The 15,409-nt window shown below is 48.1% G+C and overlaps 1 protein-coding gene across 1 annotated transcript; it reads left to right on the top strand.

The window, feature by feature from the left end:
* The first annotated feature begins 11,613 nt into the window (after positions 1-11,613).
* LOC122046319 (40S ribosomal protein S4-1) lies at positions 11,614-14,181 on the top strand. Its single transcript, XM_042606947.1, has 5 exons — positions 11,614-11,728; positions 12,606-12,683; positions 12,773-12,953; positions 13,072-13,169; positions 13,553-14,181. The coding sequence occupies exons 1-5, from the start codon at positions 11,726-11,728 to the stop codon at positions 13,991-13,993; spliced, it is 801 nt and encodes a 266-aa protein (XP_042462881.1). The 5' UTR covers positions 11,614-11,725; the 3' UTR covers positions 13,994-14,181.
* The last annotated feature ends 1,228 nt before the right edge of the window (positions 14,182-15,409 follow it).

The raw sequence follows: 15,409 nt of genomic DNA, 5'->3' as shown, positions 1-15,409 counted from the left end.
TTCAAGCATTTATGAAAATATTAAGCATGATACTCATAATGTATAATGTTTACAGTGCTGGAATTTTATTTCTATGTGTGATGTTGATATGTTATTGTGATTGGCTGGATTTGATAGAAGTTAATTATTGAAATGACATGTTTCTTTGTCTTGTGGTTGGATTTCATACCCTTATGGAGTTTTCTGATAAGCTAATGGTTTTTTCATGGAGATTTTGTTTTTGGTTTTTGGTGCTTGGTTGTGTGATGGAAATATGTTGATTGGTGGCTGATCCGGTTGTAAGGATCGGGGGCCCACATAGGAAGAGGTCAACGATACGGGAGAGTCAAAGTCCCGGCTGAGCAGGGAGGAAGTCACCTGGCCGACCAGCCAGAGTAGATCCCGGGCCGGCGCGAAGATAGCTCGACCTCGGGTCGAGCTTCCGACGCTCACACGCTCCCTTATAAAGGAACCGTTGTGCCGAGTGGTCGATCCGCTCGGCCAAACTGTAGAACAACTAGCCTGTATCCCCGTCTGAGTATGTGACCGAGCGGCCTTCTCGCCCGGTCCGATGAGCATACACACCCGAGCGCCCTGAGGCCGACCGACCAGTCCGTCCGGCACAGTAAGAGACAAAGGGCTTAGAAGATGACAAAAATGGCAGCTAGTGATATCATTCTCGAGACACCTGCCGCCGACAAGCAGCATGGTCGGCGGCCGGGCCGTACCGAGGATCGTACGAGGGAAGTTTCCACTGTCGCGGCAGAGATATACTCGGGCAGTTGCAGTATGGCGTCAGACACGCTTTTTTGACACAGTCATTCTAAGGTATGCTTTGAGAAGCGTGCACGCCTCGGGAAGCGTGTGCGCACCTCTCCGAGGTCCTATATAAGGACCTCCAGAGTTCGACGGAGGTATGATTTTTTCTCATCTACTGTAGCCACAGTCTCGCCATTTGGCCTCTATTTCACCTCGTCGTTGCCTGACTTGAGCGTCGGAGGGTCGTTGTCGGGAACCCCTTCCCGGCCCAGCTTTGTTGCAGGTTCATCGAAGGCCCATGTCACTGCGGAGATCACCTGGAGGCAGTAGAGAGCATCGCGTCCACAGTCTTCATCGACTCAGTGCTTGGACAGGATCAAATTGGCGCCGTCTGTGGGAACACACCTGAATCCGAGTAGAGAAGATGGAAGAAGCTGGACGCCAACTCATGGTGACGCTCTCTCTTGAGGAGCTCGATGCGCTCATCCAAGCGCGAGTTGCGAAGAAGGTCGAGCAACAACAGAAGGCCCAAGCCGAGCGGATAGTGCAGCAGGCCGCCTCGGTTTCTGGTGGCCGAGCCGTAATGGAGGACCAACCGGAACAATACTCTACTTGGGCACAGAACAATGGGCAGACCGGCACACCAGGAGACGCGCCGCCCGCCCCTATTCCGTTCCATAGGGCACTGTTCCATACCCCGTCAGAGTTGGCCTTAGACAACCAGGGATCGTCCGATGAAGTGCCCGTGCGGGACGCCAGGAAAGAGAAGGGGCCGCATGTTGAGTCATCTCTCAAACGGGTCAATCGCCAGTTCTCCGAGGCGATCTTACAAGACCCTCTTCCGAAGCATTACGCCCCCATATCGATCAGAGAGTATAACGGTACAACCGACCCGGACGACCACCTCGATAAGTTCGATAATGCTGCTACTCTTCATCAATACATCGACGGAGTCAAATGCAGAGTCTTCCTCACTACATTGTCCGGTTCGGCACAACGTTGGTTCCGAAGGTTGTCGGACGGATCAATTCGAAGCTTCAGAGAATTCCGAACGGCATTCCTTCACCACTTTGCCAGCAGCCGACGCTAGCAGAAGACCAGCGTCAACCTCTTTTCCATGAAGCAAGGGCCAAAAGAAACTCTCCGAGCCTACATCCAACGCTTCAACTAAGCAGCTATGGACATCCCTGCGGTCTCGTCTGAGACAATGATGTATGCTTTCACACAAGGTTTGGTCGACGAGGACTTCTTTCGCTCGCTTATCAGAAAGCCGCCTCGCGACTACGACCACATGCTGAAAAAACCAAACGAGTATATTAACGTGGAGGAAGCGCAGGCGACTTGAAAGAAGGAAGCGTCAGGCGAGCCCTCGGCCCAGATCGATCGGAGACCGCACACCAACCAGCAACCGCCGAAAGGACCACGTGCCGAGGGGATGAGGCCACATCAAGATTCCAGGTCGCCCGCCGTTCAGCACATTGCGGTCGAGCAGCCCAGACCAAAAGGCAAGGTATGGACGCCCATGTTTTGCAGAATCCATCAATCGACCACTCATAACACTCGAGACTGCCGAAGTCTCCCCCCGGCCAGCCAACCTGAGCCAAGGAACTATCGCTGCCGATCACCTTCACCGGACAGGCGAGCTCATCATCAGAACGCCGAGCGGCAAATAGCTAGGCGTTCCCCCGAGCAGCATCCCCATCAGCAGTGACATCACCAGCCAAGGGTCAACCCTCGAGTCTCCCATGAGCGAGCCAGACCGTCTTCTCGAGAGGAAGAAAATAGAAGTAACACCACTCGGGGGGAAATCAATATCATCGCTGGCAGACCAACAAGTGGTGACTCCAACCGAGCCCGCAAGTCGTACGCCCGACGATTGAAAATACATGCTGTGGGATGCAGCCAAGAGAAGGCGAGCGGGCCGACGATCAGCTTTGCTCCTAGCGACCTCGAGGGAGTTGAAGTGTCACACGATGACGCCCTCATCATCCGAGCGGTAATAGCAAATTATACTATTCATCGCATCTTTATTGACACGGGGAGTTCGGTCAACATCATATTTAAGAAGACGTTCGACCAGCTCCAGATCGACAGGGCGGAGCTGCTACCAATGACCACACCCTTGTTCGGATTCACGGGTAACGAGGTTCAACCAGTCGGTCAGATGAGGTTGGCCATTTCGCTCGGGGAAGAACCGCTCAGAAGGACGCGGATCGCTAACTTTATCATTGTAGATGCTCCCTCGGCATACAACGTCATTTTGGGTCGACCGGCCCTCAACGAGTTCCGGGCTGTCGTCTCAACTTTCCATCAGAAGATCAAGTTCCCTGTGGAAAACCAAGTGGGAGAAGTTAGAGGCGATCAGTTGGCAGCACGACATTGCTATGTGGAGATGGTGAGAGCCGAGTCGAATTCCGCTCGGAAGGCCCCCCGCATCAAGGTAAACGCTATAACCGAAAAGCAGCCTACTTTTGTTTATGAAGAGAAGGAGGAGTTACAGATCCACCCGGCCCGATCGGAGGCCACGACGTTCATAGCTTCCAACCTGGAGGCAAGCCAGAAGGAGAAGTTGACCAGATGTCTCTAACAAAACCACGACGTCTTCGCGTGGTCAACGCACGAGCTGCCAGGAATCTCGCCAAGCGTCGCGCAGCATGAGCTACACGTCCGGTCGGACGCTCGTCCCGTCAAGCAAAGGAAGTGGGACTATAGTGCCGAGCAGAACGTTATCATACGGGCGGAAGTCGGAAGCTCCTGGAGGTCGGCCACATACGCAAGATACAGTTCCCAAGCTAGCTTGCAAATGTGGTGCTAGTCTCCAAGCCTGGTAACAAATGGAGAGTCTGCATCGACTTCTGTGACCTGAACAAGGCGTGTCCGAAGGATTTTTACCCGCTACCTTGAATTGACCAAATGGTGGACTCAACCGCCGGGTGCGAACTAATATGCATGCTGGATGCTTATCAGGGTTATCACCAAGTGCCGCTCGCCCGAGAAGACCAAGAGAAAGTCAGCTTCATCACGGCGGATGACACCTACTGCTACAACGCGATGCCATTCGGACTAAAGATGTCGGAGCTACGTACCGGTGACTCATGAACAAGGTGTTCCGAAACCAGATCGGGCGGAACTTGGAGGTATACGTAGATGACATACTCATTAAATCACTTCGAGTGACCGATCTGTGCGCAAATATAGAAGAAACCTTCCGGACGCTGAGAGCGTACGGAGTTAAGCTGAACCCCCAGAAGTGTCTGTTCGGAGCCAAAAGTGGACACTTCCTGGGATACATCGTTATCGAGCGTGGCATTGAGGCGAACCCTAGCAAGGTAAAGGCATTGCAAGATATGCCGCCACCCAGAAATCTCAAGGAAGTTCAGCGCCTTACCGGTCGGATAACAGCATTATCGCGATTCATCTCCCGGACGGCCGACTGAGCCTTGCCCTTCTTCAAGATTCTGCGCCGAGCTACTAAATTCCAGTGGGATGAAGAATGTGACCGGGCGTTCGAAGCTCTGAATGATTATCTGAACTCTCTGCATGTATTAGCCAAGCCAATTACCGGCGAGCCGCTCCGCGTCTATTTATCATCTACCGAGCATGCTGTTGGCTCGACATTGGTACGGTCGGATGGCGAAGAACAACCGGTGTATTTTCTAAGTCACATTCTGAAGGATGCCGAATCCCGCTACACTAGTCTCGAAAAGCTTGCATTCGCGTTAGTCCTCGCCACTCGGAGGCTCCGACCTTACTTCTTGGCGCATACGATAATCGTTATGACGAACAATCCTCTAGGGAGAGTCCTCCTCAACCCAGAGGCGTCCGGACGGTTTATCAAATGAACAACCAAGCTTAGTGAATTCGATATACAGTACCAGCCTCGAACGGCAATTAAGGCGCAATCATTGGCAGACTTCGTCACGGAGGTGCAAAATCCCGAGCCCGAAGCCACCTGGAAGGTGTACGTAGACGGATCGTCCACTCGGCAGGGAAGTGGGATTGGTGTGCTGCTGGTTCCCCTCCCCCACAGAGAACGGATGCACCTCTCCGTACGGCTGAACTATCGGGCAACCAACAATGAAGCAGAGTATGAAGCGCTGATAGCAGGGTTGCAGGCTGCTCGGCATGTGGGAGCTAGCAATGTTTTGATTCATTCAGATTCACAATTAGCTGCTCAGCAACTTACAGGAGCATTTGAGATAAGCAACGTCAGGCTCAAGCTTTATGCGGAAGCCTTCGCCAAATTGAAGGTCGGTTTCCGAGAGGTGGTGATACAGAAGATCCCCCGTGCGGAGAATCAAGCTGCGGATGAACTAGCTAAGCTAGACAGCTCGATATCACCGATCGTCATCGAGCCGCCAGTCGAGCAGGTGTTTATGGTCGTCCACATCGACCGGATAGAGGGACTCACATTTCCAAATGATTGGCGGACGGCTATAACAGAGTTTCTGAAGTCAGGAGCAACGCCGTCCGATCGGTCGGAGGCGCATCTGCTCAGAAGGAGAGTTGGTCGATTCGTCTTTATCGGCGACCAGCTCTCACCAGGTCTATGCTTAAATGTGTTGGCCCAGATGAAGTGGACTATATTCTGCAAGAGATACACCAAGGCTCATGCGGCAGGCATCCGGGGGGTCGCTCGTTGGCGAGGAAGATTCTTTTGGTCGACTACTTTTGACCAACTTTATAGGAGGACGCCGCCCGGACAGTCGCCACGTGCTTATCCTACCAACAGTACCACAATTTCTCACATCGTCCCGTGGAAGAATTAAAAACTTTCATGGTGTCCTGCCCGTTCGATCAATGGGGCATGGACATTGTGGGACCATTTACAATGGCGACCGGACAGCGAAAGTTCTTGCTAGTAGCAGTGGACTATTTTTCCAAATGGATTAAAGTCGAGCCGCTAGCTAAAATAACCAAGGAGATGGTCAAAAAATTTATATGGAAGCATATCATCTGTCGGTTTGACATCCTGCGACAGCTCATCTTCGATAATGGGAGGTAGTTCTCGGGTCAGCAACTCAAGGAATGATGTGAGGGGTACGACATCTAGCAAGCCTTCACCTCCGTAACATATTCCCAAAGTAACGGGCAGGCCGAAGTCATCAATCGGGAGATCTTACGAGTTCTTTGGGCTCGGCTCGACCATGAAGGTGGCAGTTGGGTGGACGAGCTGCCGGGGGTATTATGGGCGCTCCGAACGATGCCCAAGGAGAGAACAGGAGCGCCCCCCCTTTAACCTGATGTACGGGGGAGAAGCCATCGTCCCGGTAGAAGTTGGGGTAGAATCCGACCGGATCAAAGTCTACGACGAGAACAATGCTGAGCGGAGGCATTTGGAGCTGGACCTGGTGGACGAGACGCGAGCCAAGGCCACCGTTCGGTTGATGGTGTACCAGCAGAGGATGAAGCAGAGCTACAACAGACGGATAGTTCCCAGATCTTTTCAGGTCGGTGACCTTGTCTGGAAGAAAGTCAAGTCGGTCGGCGATGTGACCAAACTGGGAGCTCCTTGGGCTAGACCGTTCAAAATTGTAGAAAAGCTCCATTCGGGCGCCTATTACCTCGAGGATGAAGATGGACGGAAGCTAGAACGACCGTGGAGCGCAAATCATCTCCATCCGTACCGAGCTGGGTGAAAGGTGTGCTATTATAACTCATAATATTCAATCCTGCTGTATCTTTTGACTGCAGGAGTAAAATCAAAGGAAACCAAGGATACAAGCAATGTATGTCGAACGAAGACCGTCGAGCGGCGACGTTAAATCCCAGAGTTGGGTCGGCGACTATAAACCCCTCGGCTTGAAGACCGTCGAGCGGCGACGTTAAATCACCGAGTCGGACCGGCGACTATAAACCCCCTGGCTTGAACACTGTCGAGCGGCGACGTTAAATCCCAGAGTCGGACCGACGACTATAAACCCTCCGGTCCGAGGACCGTCGAATGCCGCTCGGAAAGAATGCGTTCAGAGAAGTAAACAAAAACAGAATCGAAAGGTTATATTGACTCTTAGCATGGCTAAGTACACAGACAAAGGTAGGATAAAAGTCAGGAAAATGCGGATAATATTATCTCGCTAAACGACGAGTATACAGATGAAACATCAAAATCTAAAGATGCTCCTCACTCTAGAACATCAAAGATGGGCACGGGGATGGTTTCCAGCAGTCCGACCATGTCTTTTGGGGGGGGGGGGGATAGATGTCGTCTCTGGGAGATGACCCTTAGCCTTCAGATAAGCAGTGGTAGCTCGGATGGCCTCCTCAAAGGCCAGGACTAGCCGATCGCTGAACTTCTTGCCAAACTCGTCCGAGCGGAAATATTTCTGCCTCATCACAACGAAGCGACCTGATTCACCGTCTTGGTACTCCTTGAAAGCAACTCGGGCAGCTTCGAGGGCGTCCTGGAGATCCTTCTTATCTCCTTGAAATTTAGCTTCAACAGCTGATCGACTTTCTCACTGAGTGGACAGCAGGCCAGTCAGTTCTTGGACGCGTTGCTCCAGCGCTCGGGTCTGCACATTCTTTGCCTCTAAATCAGAAACGGCTATATTCTTCCTGTTAGTCGCCAGCTTGATCTCCTGGTCGTGAGACTTAATCTGGGCTTCAAGCCCAGCTATCCTGGTTTCCAGGCCAGAAGACTTGCGCCGCTCGGCCGCCAGCAGTTTCTCTGTTTTGCTCAGCTCGGTCCGAAGCATGGCGTACGAGGGCCCCTGAGCGGGCGCCCCTCCAAAAATCTGAAGTTTCTTCAACTCTTCCTCCAGCGCCGCCAGGCGATTGCTGACCGGGATGTTTTCCACCCAGTTCTGCACCCAGATAAAATAATATCAAGAACCGAGCAAAATTATCATATAGGAGTTTGAGGAGCATACCCCGGTAGCCTGCTGCAAATGACTGTCACCGAGCTGACCGGGAGTCATTAAGGCAACACGGGCCCTCGCATCCTCTCATATTTTAGCGAGCAGTTTGCGGATGGTGATCTGATGTTCCGACGTAACTGGCCAATCAGCCGCCAGAAGGAATTCTTCTGTTGGGAGATGGAGGATGGCCTTAATCACTCGACGCCCGCTCGGATCAGACTGGGCTGAGGCTGAGCGACCGGATGACTCGCCGAGCAGAGCAGAGATTATGCCCGAGCGCCTAAGCCGAAGACGAGCCCGTGGCAGGGAACTGACGGGCTACACTTCAAGGGAAGCTCCTGGCAGCTCGAGCTGGGAGGAGGGAGTTCGATCCAGGAGATGGTCTCGACCGAAGCGGGGGCCAGGTCAACTGCTGCAGAGGGAGCGCCGACTTGCTCTGTCACCGGTTCCACAGATGTAACCGAATGGGTGTGAAGGTTTGTCCGACGCCGCTTGTGTATCACCAATGGTGCGTCATCGATCGAGTGCCCCGCGTCCTCCGATGCAGGATGTCCAACAGACGAGATGGCATCGCCGACCGTGTCGGTTGCAGGGATCCGAACGGCCAACTCTCCTACTGCGGGTTGAGCTTCTTCGCTCTCACCCTCATGTGAGTCGACCGGTTCGATGCCCAGATCGACCATCTCCTTAGCCGCCGCCGCCTCTATCTCGACAACCTTCAACCTTATCCGCTTAGTAGCCTTGGCGCGCCACATAATGTCAGCTGCATAAAAGAAGAATAAATCAATTAGATCAAAAGGAAGGGGACGAGGAAAACGCTTACCCATGCTGCTCGGAAGCTTTGTCCGGATCGGACTTAATCCGAATATGTACAGCAAGCCCCCACAAAGCAGCTTATGGATGTTGAATCTCTGCCCAGCCAGTTGGTTGGTTGCATGGAGGTAGGCCGGCTGGCTCTTGTATTTTCCAAGATCCGGCGGGGTCGGCACGGCGGTCTGCCATTTGGTTCGAAAAGCTGGCAGCTCGGGAAGACGAAGGTAAAAGTAATACTCCTTCCAATGTTTATTCGAGGTCGGCATTTTGTCGAAGAAAACAAGGCCGATCCGTGACTAGAAGAGGAAGGTGCCCCACTCGGACTGTTTGGGATAGTAAAAATAGTGGAAAATCTTGGGGACTAAGGGAATACCGTGCAACCTAAAGAGGACGATCACTCCACACAACAACCTGAATGAGTTCGGGACAAGTTGGCTGAGCGGGACGCGGAAATAATTACACACTTCAAGGATGAATGGATGTAGAGGGAAACGCAGACCGGCTACAAACTGGTCTCGGAAGAAACAAATAGTGTCGGGCGGCGGATCGTGTGGCCGATCGGAGGAGGTAGCTAACACTAATCTATGGGTAGAGGGGAGTTCGAAGTCGCGGACGAAGTTCGTCGCGTCACCCTCATCGAACCGGCTCTCCGTGGTCATATACTAGAGGCCGGGAGAGGGTGTGGACGGTTGCGAGGTGCTCGCCATCGCCGGAACAGTAGAGAAAGCAAGAACCAGAGAACAAAGGGATGGACGAAAGAGAAGGTCAGAACAGTGCAGGACTAACGCGGATGTTGCTAAGAATACTAAAGAAAGCACAAAGAAGAAGATGAAGGACAGGGATTCCTTACAGGAGAAGATGGCGGAGAGAAGAGACGAGTTCGCCGGAGCACTGAGCGAGATAGAACAGAAGCCTTCAGGTGCGCGCACGTGATAATGCGAAGCGGCTGGGGAAGAAGGGATGTCCTTATAAACGTTGGGTTCGATCAACCAGAGCCGTTTGATCCAGGTCACGGGATCCGAGGAGTAGATCTGACCGCCAAATTCAAAAGGCCAAAGGTCACATCAGCCCTGACAGCTCGAGCAAGCGGTGACGGCTGCGCAACCACGTGGCGCCCGCTCACGGGTCGCATTCAATGACCACCATTATACGGGCGTGCTCAGCCTTAATGGCGAGGATTTGCATGAATTTCGAGGAGAATCTAGGGATATCAACGTTGACCAATGTTGGAGCGGCGGGACAACCGCTGGCAAACAAAACTTTCCAAGTGCCAGCAGGTGTCGTGCTGATCGGCATTGCCCACCTGTGCAGTCCTCGATCGGATAGACACTAACATCGGTAGCCGAGCGGCAGACGTGTCTCCTTTGACTAGACTTGAAGGGAAGACACCTGATCCGGTGGTAAGGATCGGGGGCCCACATAAGAAGAGGTCAACGATACGGGAGAGTCAAAGTCCCGGCTGAGCAGGGAGGAAGTCACCTGGCCGACCGGCCGGAGTAGATCCCGGGCCGGCGCGAAGATAGTTAGACCTCGGGTCGAGCTTCCGACACTCACACGCTCCCTTATAAAGGAACCGTTGTGCCGAGTGGCCGATCCGCTCGGCCAAACTGCAGAACAACTAGCCTGTATCCCCGTCCGAGTATGTGACCGAGCGGCCTTCTCGCCCGGTCCGATGCACATACACACCCGAGCGCCCTAGAGGCCGACCGACCAGTCCGTCCGGCCCAGTAAGAGACAAAGGGCTTAGAAGAGGACAAAAAGGACAGCTAGTGATATCATTCTCGAGACACCTGCCACCAACAAGCAGCATGGTCAGCGGCCGGGCCGTACCGAGGATCGTACGAGGGAAGTTTCCACTGTCGTGGCAGAGATATGCTCGGGCAGTTGCGGTATGGCGTCAGACAAGTTTTTCTTACACAGTCATTCTGAGGTATGCTTTGAGGAGCGTGCATATCTCGGGAAGCGTGCACGTGCCTCTCCGAGGTCCTATATAAGGACCTCCAGAGTTCGACGGAGGTATGCTTTTTTTCTCATCTACTGTAGCCACAGTCTCGCCATTTGGCCTCTGTTTCACCTCATCGTTGCCTGACTTGAGCGTCGAAGGGTCGTTGCCGGGAACCTCTTCCCGGTCCGGCTTTGTTGCAGGTTCATCGGAGGCCCACGTCACTGCGGAGATCACCTGGAGGCAACGGAGAGCGCCGCGTCCCCAGTCTTTATCGACTCAGCGCTTGGACAGGATCAATGGCTAAATTCTAGGTTGATGTATATATTTTTCGTTCCGGGTTTCTCTTATGTTTGAATTTCTGTTAAGGGGAGTATTTGGAAAAAATTGTGATTGCTCATTAGTTTTAAGGGGAGTGTTTTAACCGGTTTCGGATAACCGGTTTATCGATTTTAACCGGTTTCGGTTAACCGGTTTATCGATTTACCGATTAAACCAGCAAAAAAAATCCAAACTGAAACCGGACCGGTAGATCGGTAAAAACCGGTTAATCGGAACCGTTTAAAACCGGTTAATCGGTTAACCAGAACCGGTAAACTACCGGTTTCGATTCGATTTTCGATTTTCGATTTCTCGATTTTTTTGCACAACCCTATTACGAAGCTCCTTGGGGGGAGTTGTGAGGACCGTGATTTCTTTTGTTGATGATTGAATTTCGTTAGGGAGTTATTATGAGAAGGATGAAAATTTTATTAGTCTTATGTTCGAACGAACAAATTATGAAATGAATCATTTTAAATTAAATAAATAAATAATTTTTTTTTTCAGTCAATTCCTTTCTTTGTATGTTCTCTTGAGTAAACACATATAAATGGATTGGTGGAGGCACTGAGTGAGCATATTCGTCTTTTATCATCTCGAGTAAACACGTATAAAAGATAATATGAAAAATATGATATTGTTAGTAAAATTGATAAGAGAGTCTTCTAAGAATTTAAAAATCATATACCATAAAAAATTGAATAGTAGAGAAAATAAATATAAACAAAGCATCTAATGATTTTAAAACTATTTAAATTTACTATGACATAAGATTAATGCTCTTTAAATAATATGGACGAGACTCATTTTTAATTATTATTTATTTTGGATAAAATATTTCTCTTTAAATGGGCTGGGCTTGACGGACCACAACCTACAGAGAAAGATTCAAACCCGATCCAAGATCGCAATCATGCCCAAAATCGTCATTTAGCTCATTTTAGGGTTTTCTCCCAGCTATATTAGACACAGAAAGTGTCATTGCCGATTTCCCAACAGGTGAGGCGGAACTCTGGAATTACTCCGAAGCTAGGAGCGAACATCCGTTACAATGGTTCGTCTCTACCTTATTAGATTCTAGATGCATCTCTTTGCTCTTGATTTGTGTGTGTCTGGATAAATTGCTTGTTGTTTGTTTTGTCGGGTTTATTAACCATCTGTTTTTCTTTTGAATCACATCTCCTTGTGGAAAAGTTTCTTGTTTTATGAGTTTTGTGTTGATTTTTATCTAGTTTCTTGTGATAGTGCGTGGATATTATGCTAGCGAAGTGCTAGATGATTCTTCTTTTTCCTGCTGAGACAATCATTTCTCTTATGGCTGTCTCGCCTGTATTGAGTCGATGTGATTTTCTAGGTGGCAATTTTAGATAAGCGACCTCCTATTCATGGACTTCGGCATGGGTTTATTAACTGCCTTTGTAAATACTTTTTCTGTTAGAATACTTGAAATTCTGCCACTTTTGAGATATACTTTAACGGTTAATTAACTTTGTTTTATGTTTGGCTGCACGCGGATCTGGATCACCATTATCAAAACTTTAGAAAACGTTATATGGGTTGATAATTAAATGTGGAGCATTTTATTAGAATTTCCTGTTGCCTATATTTAGTGGGTTCAGGCAAACAAGTGTCTTGTCCTCTGAGTTCTAGTTCTAATAACGTGAGGAACGCAGTGTAATGCTGTACCATCTTCCTTACAATGGAACAATTTGTTTGACTTTCTTTTGTGCTGCTTGATTATAAATACAAGATCATTGATTCAAGGTCCAATATTTGCAACAAAGACGTAGGTCCTTGAGCAGTCGTTATAAAACTAGGTTTTTACCCATTCCTGCATTCTTATTGCTCAATGGCTGTTGCTTGGTTCTCATTGGTTTTTATTTGAAATTTGATCGTCCTTGGTTTTTGTTTTTGGTGGTGTTTATCTTCAGGCGAGAGGATTGAAGAAACATCTGAAACGGCTCAATGCCCCCAAGCATTGGATGTTGGACAAGCTTGGTGGGGCTTTTGTAAGTATAAATTTTTCCTTCCACATTTCTTTTTCATATTGTCTTTTTTGAGCAGTAACATTTATTAATGAATTTTGTTTCTCTATTAGGCTCCCAAGCCATCATCTGGCCCACATAAATCAAGGGAATGTTTACCCTTGATACTTATTTTGAGAAACAAGCTGAAATATGCTCTTGTATACCGTGAAGCCATTGCTATATTGATGCAACGCCATATAATGGTTGATGGAAAGGTTAGGACTGATAAGACATATCCAGCTGGTTTCATGGGTAGGTAGTCAATTTCCCTTCAATGGCTTATACACTTATTGTCTTGTGCCTAGTTTTATTCTGCAAGAAAAATTATTGAGACTAGTTTTGGGTTTTATTACTTGGTGTTAATCTGCAGATGTTGTGTCAATTCCTAAGACTAATGAGAACTTCCGTCTCCTTTATGACACCAAGGGGCGCTTCCGTCTCCATTCTGTTAGGGATGAAGAAGCTAAGGTATCAACATTGTGTTTTATTCCTTTTACTGATACTTGTTGGGCATATCATGATAAAATGCTGATGACAATTACTACACGACACCAATTAGCTAATCATGACTTCTCATGAACTCTTTCATGTTTTGTTACTTGTCTAGCAAACCATGTGGAATTGTAATAGTTGTACCAAAAAATACTTCCAAAACATGCAAACTTAGTGAGGATATGGGGGTTCATTTTATTTACTTGCTGTATTTAGGCTTAATGAGTTGATGGTAACTGTATGCACGTAAAAATATAATTTGTATAGAAAGATAATTAGTTGTTTAAACTGATATTTGCTCATTATGCTTGAGAATTTTAACTTTCAAAGCACTAAAATCATCCATTTTCCCCTTGAAGTTCAAGCTATGCAAGGTTAGATCTGTCCGATTTGGACACAAGGGCATTCCCTATTTGAACACCTATGATGGTCGCACCATCCGCTACCCAGACCCACTTATCAAAGCCAATGACACCATCAAATTTGACTTGGAGACCAACAAGATCGTAGACTTCATTAAGTTTGATGTTGGGAACGTTGTGATGGTGACTGGTGGGCGAAATACTGGCCGTGTTGGTGTGCTCAAGAACAGGGAGAAGCACAAGGGAAGCTTTGAGACGGTTCACATCCAAGATGCCACTGGGCATGAGTTTGCTACTCGCCTCGGAAATGTGTTCACCATTGGGAAAGGAACAAAGCCATGGATATCTCTTCCCAAAGGCAAGGGTATCAAGCTAAGCATCATTGAGGAGGCAAGAAAGCGCTTGGCCGCTACTGCTGGAACTGCTGCCACTGCTTAGTTCTCATTTCTACTATTACCTGAATTTGCTCCCTTAGTTTATGCTATCTTATTATGCTATCCATCTATCTGGTTTATGGAGTTTGAGAACAAGAGTATGTTATTTCATAGAACATTTGACGCAATTTGACAATTAGCGATTGCTGGTTCTCACAATCGAATTCTATATTATTGCTTTGCTTCTATTAATTCTGTCCTTGCCGATTAACAATTCCATTATGAATGGCCACGAGCTAGTTTATCATCTCTGTGGTAAGCAACATTGAGTACACTGCTTCTTGTTGCACACGATCTCATTGCATGTGAGTACGCCGAAGCTCACCGCATGCGAGCGCAATGTTGCGCACTGGATTCGAGTTTGCTGTGACGTTGCTCGTCCAACAGGGGCTGAGCTTGAGTTTGTCACCTAATTGAGGAGTGACATAATGTTGATGGACTCGCTTATCTTTCTTAGATGCATGAATATCTCAGCCCTGCACCTTGGGGCACAATGCTATGATAGAGGTAGGACGTTCTTACACAAGTTTGAAATTTATACAAGACATCTCATGTGTATACGATGTTCGAACCACTTGTATGTTTACAGTGGTTGAACCACTTATAATATTGGACCGTCTGAGAAGATTTATTTGTGCTTTTTAAATTTATCATGAAAATTACGTAGGATCAGTCACCTTAAGATTTATTTGTGCTTTTTAAATTTATCATGAAAATTATGTAGGATCAGTCACCTTTAATATTATAAAACTGGGGGTTAATTATACTTAATTTTTAATATAACGAGCCGATTTATATTTGCTATAATAGTTTGAAAATTGATGGTCGCTTGGTGGAATTGGTATTTGTACGAGTATTTATTCCATTAGGTTTTGGGATTAATTTTTAGTGACATAACATATGTTGTTGGGTGTTTATGGCTCTATCGATTAACATAATTATAATAAATTCAGCTAGCCCTATAGTGACCAGTTTTATTCCACGAAATTTTTCTATCGATCATCAGAATAAATCGGAAAGCGCTCACGGTGGGAGGTCAAGAAGCCCGGCGATCGGCGTGTGTCTCATTTGAAGACAAAATTTCTACAAATTCATGATAATTAGGGATTTAATCGTGGGTGTCTGGATGATAACTTGGATACCCTGCCACTGCACCATAATCCCGAGGCTAAACAGATTAATATAATTGATACTTGCATGAGTGGTTGCGCTAATAAGTTTCGAGGTCAATTATCATTAGGTGCAAAATGTCTCGTTGAATGTCTAACCTTTCACATACAAAGGACTGTTGTGTTAGGATAAAATGTCTTATGTGATTTACCTGTTTGTATTTAGTCAGAGTTAACAATACTGAGCTACTTGGAATGATTTATCTGTTTTATCTAATCAGGAATCCAATGATATTAGATTGTCTACCATG

The sequence above is a fragment of the Zingiber officinale genome, chromosome 2B (genome assembly GCF_018446385.1).
Source record: "Zingiber officinale cultivar Zhangliang chromosome 2B, Zo_v1.1, whole genome shotgun sequence".
Lineage (NCBI taxonomy): Eukaryota > Viridiplantae > Streptophyta > Magnoliopsida > Zingiberales > Zingiberaceae > Zingiber > Zingiber officinale.
This window is presented reverse-complemented; position numbering and strand designations above follow the sequence as displayed.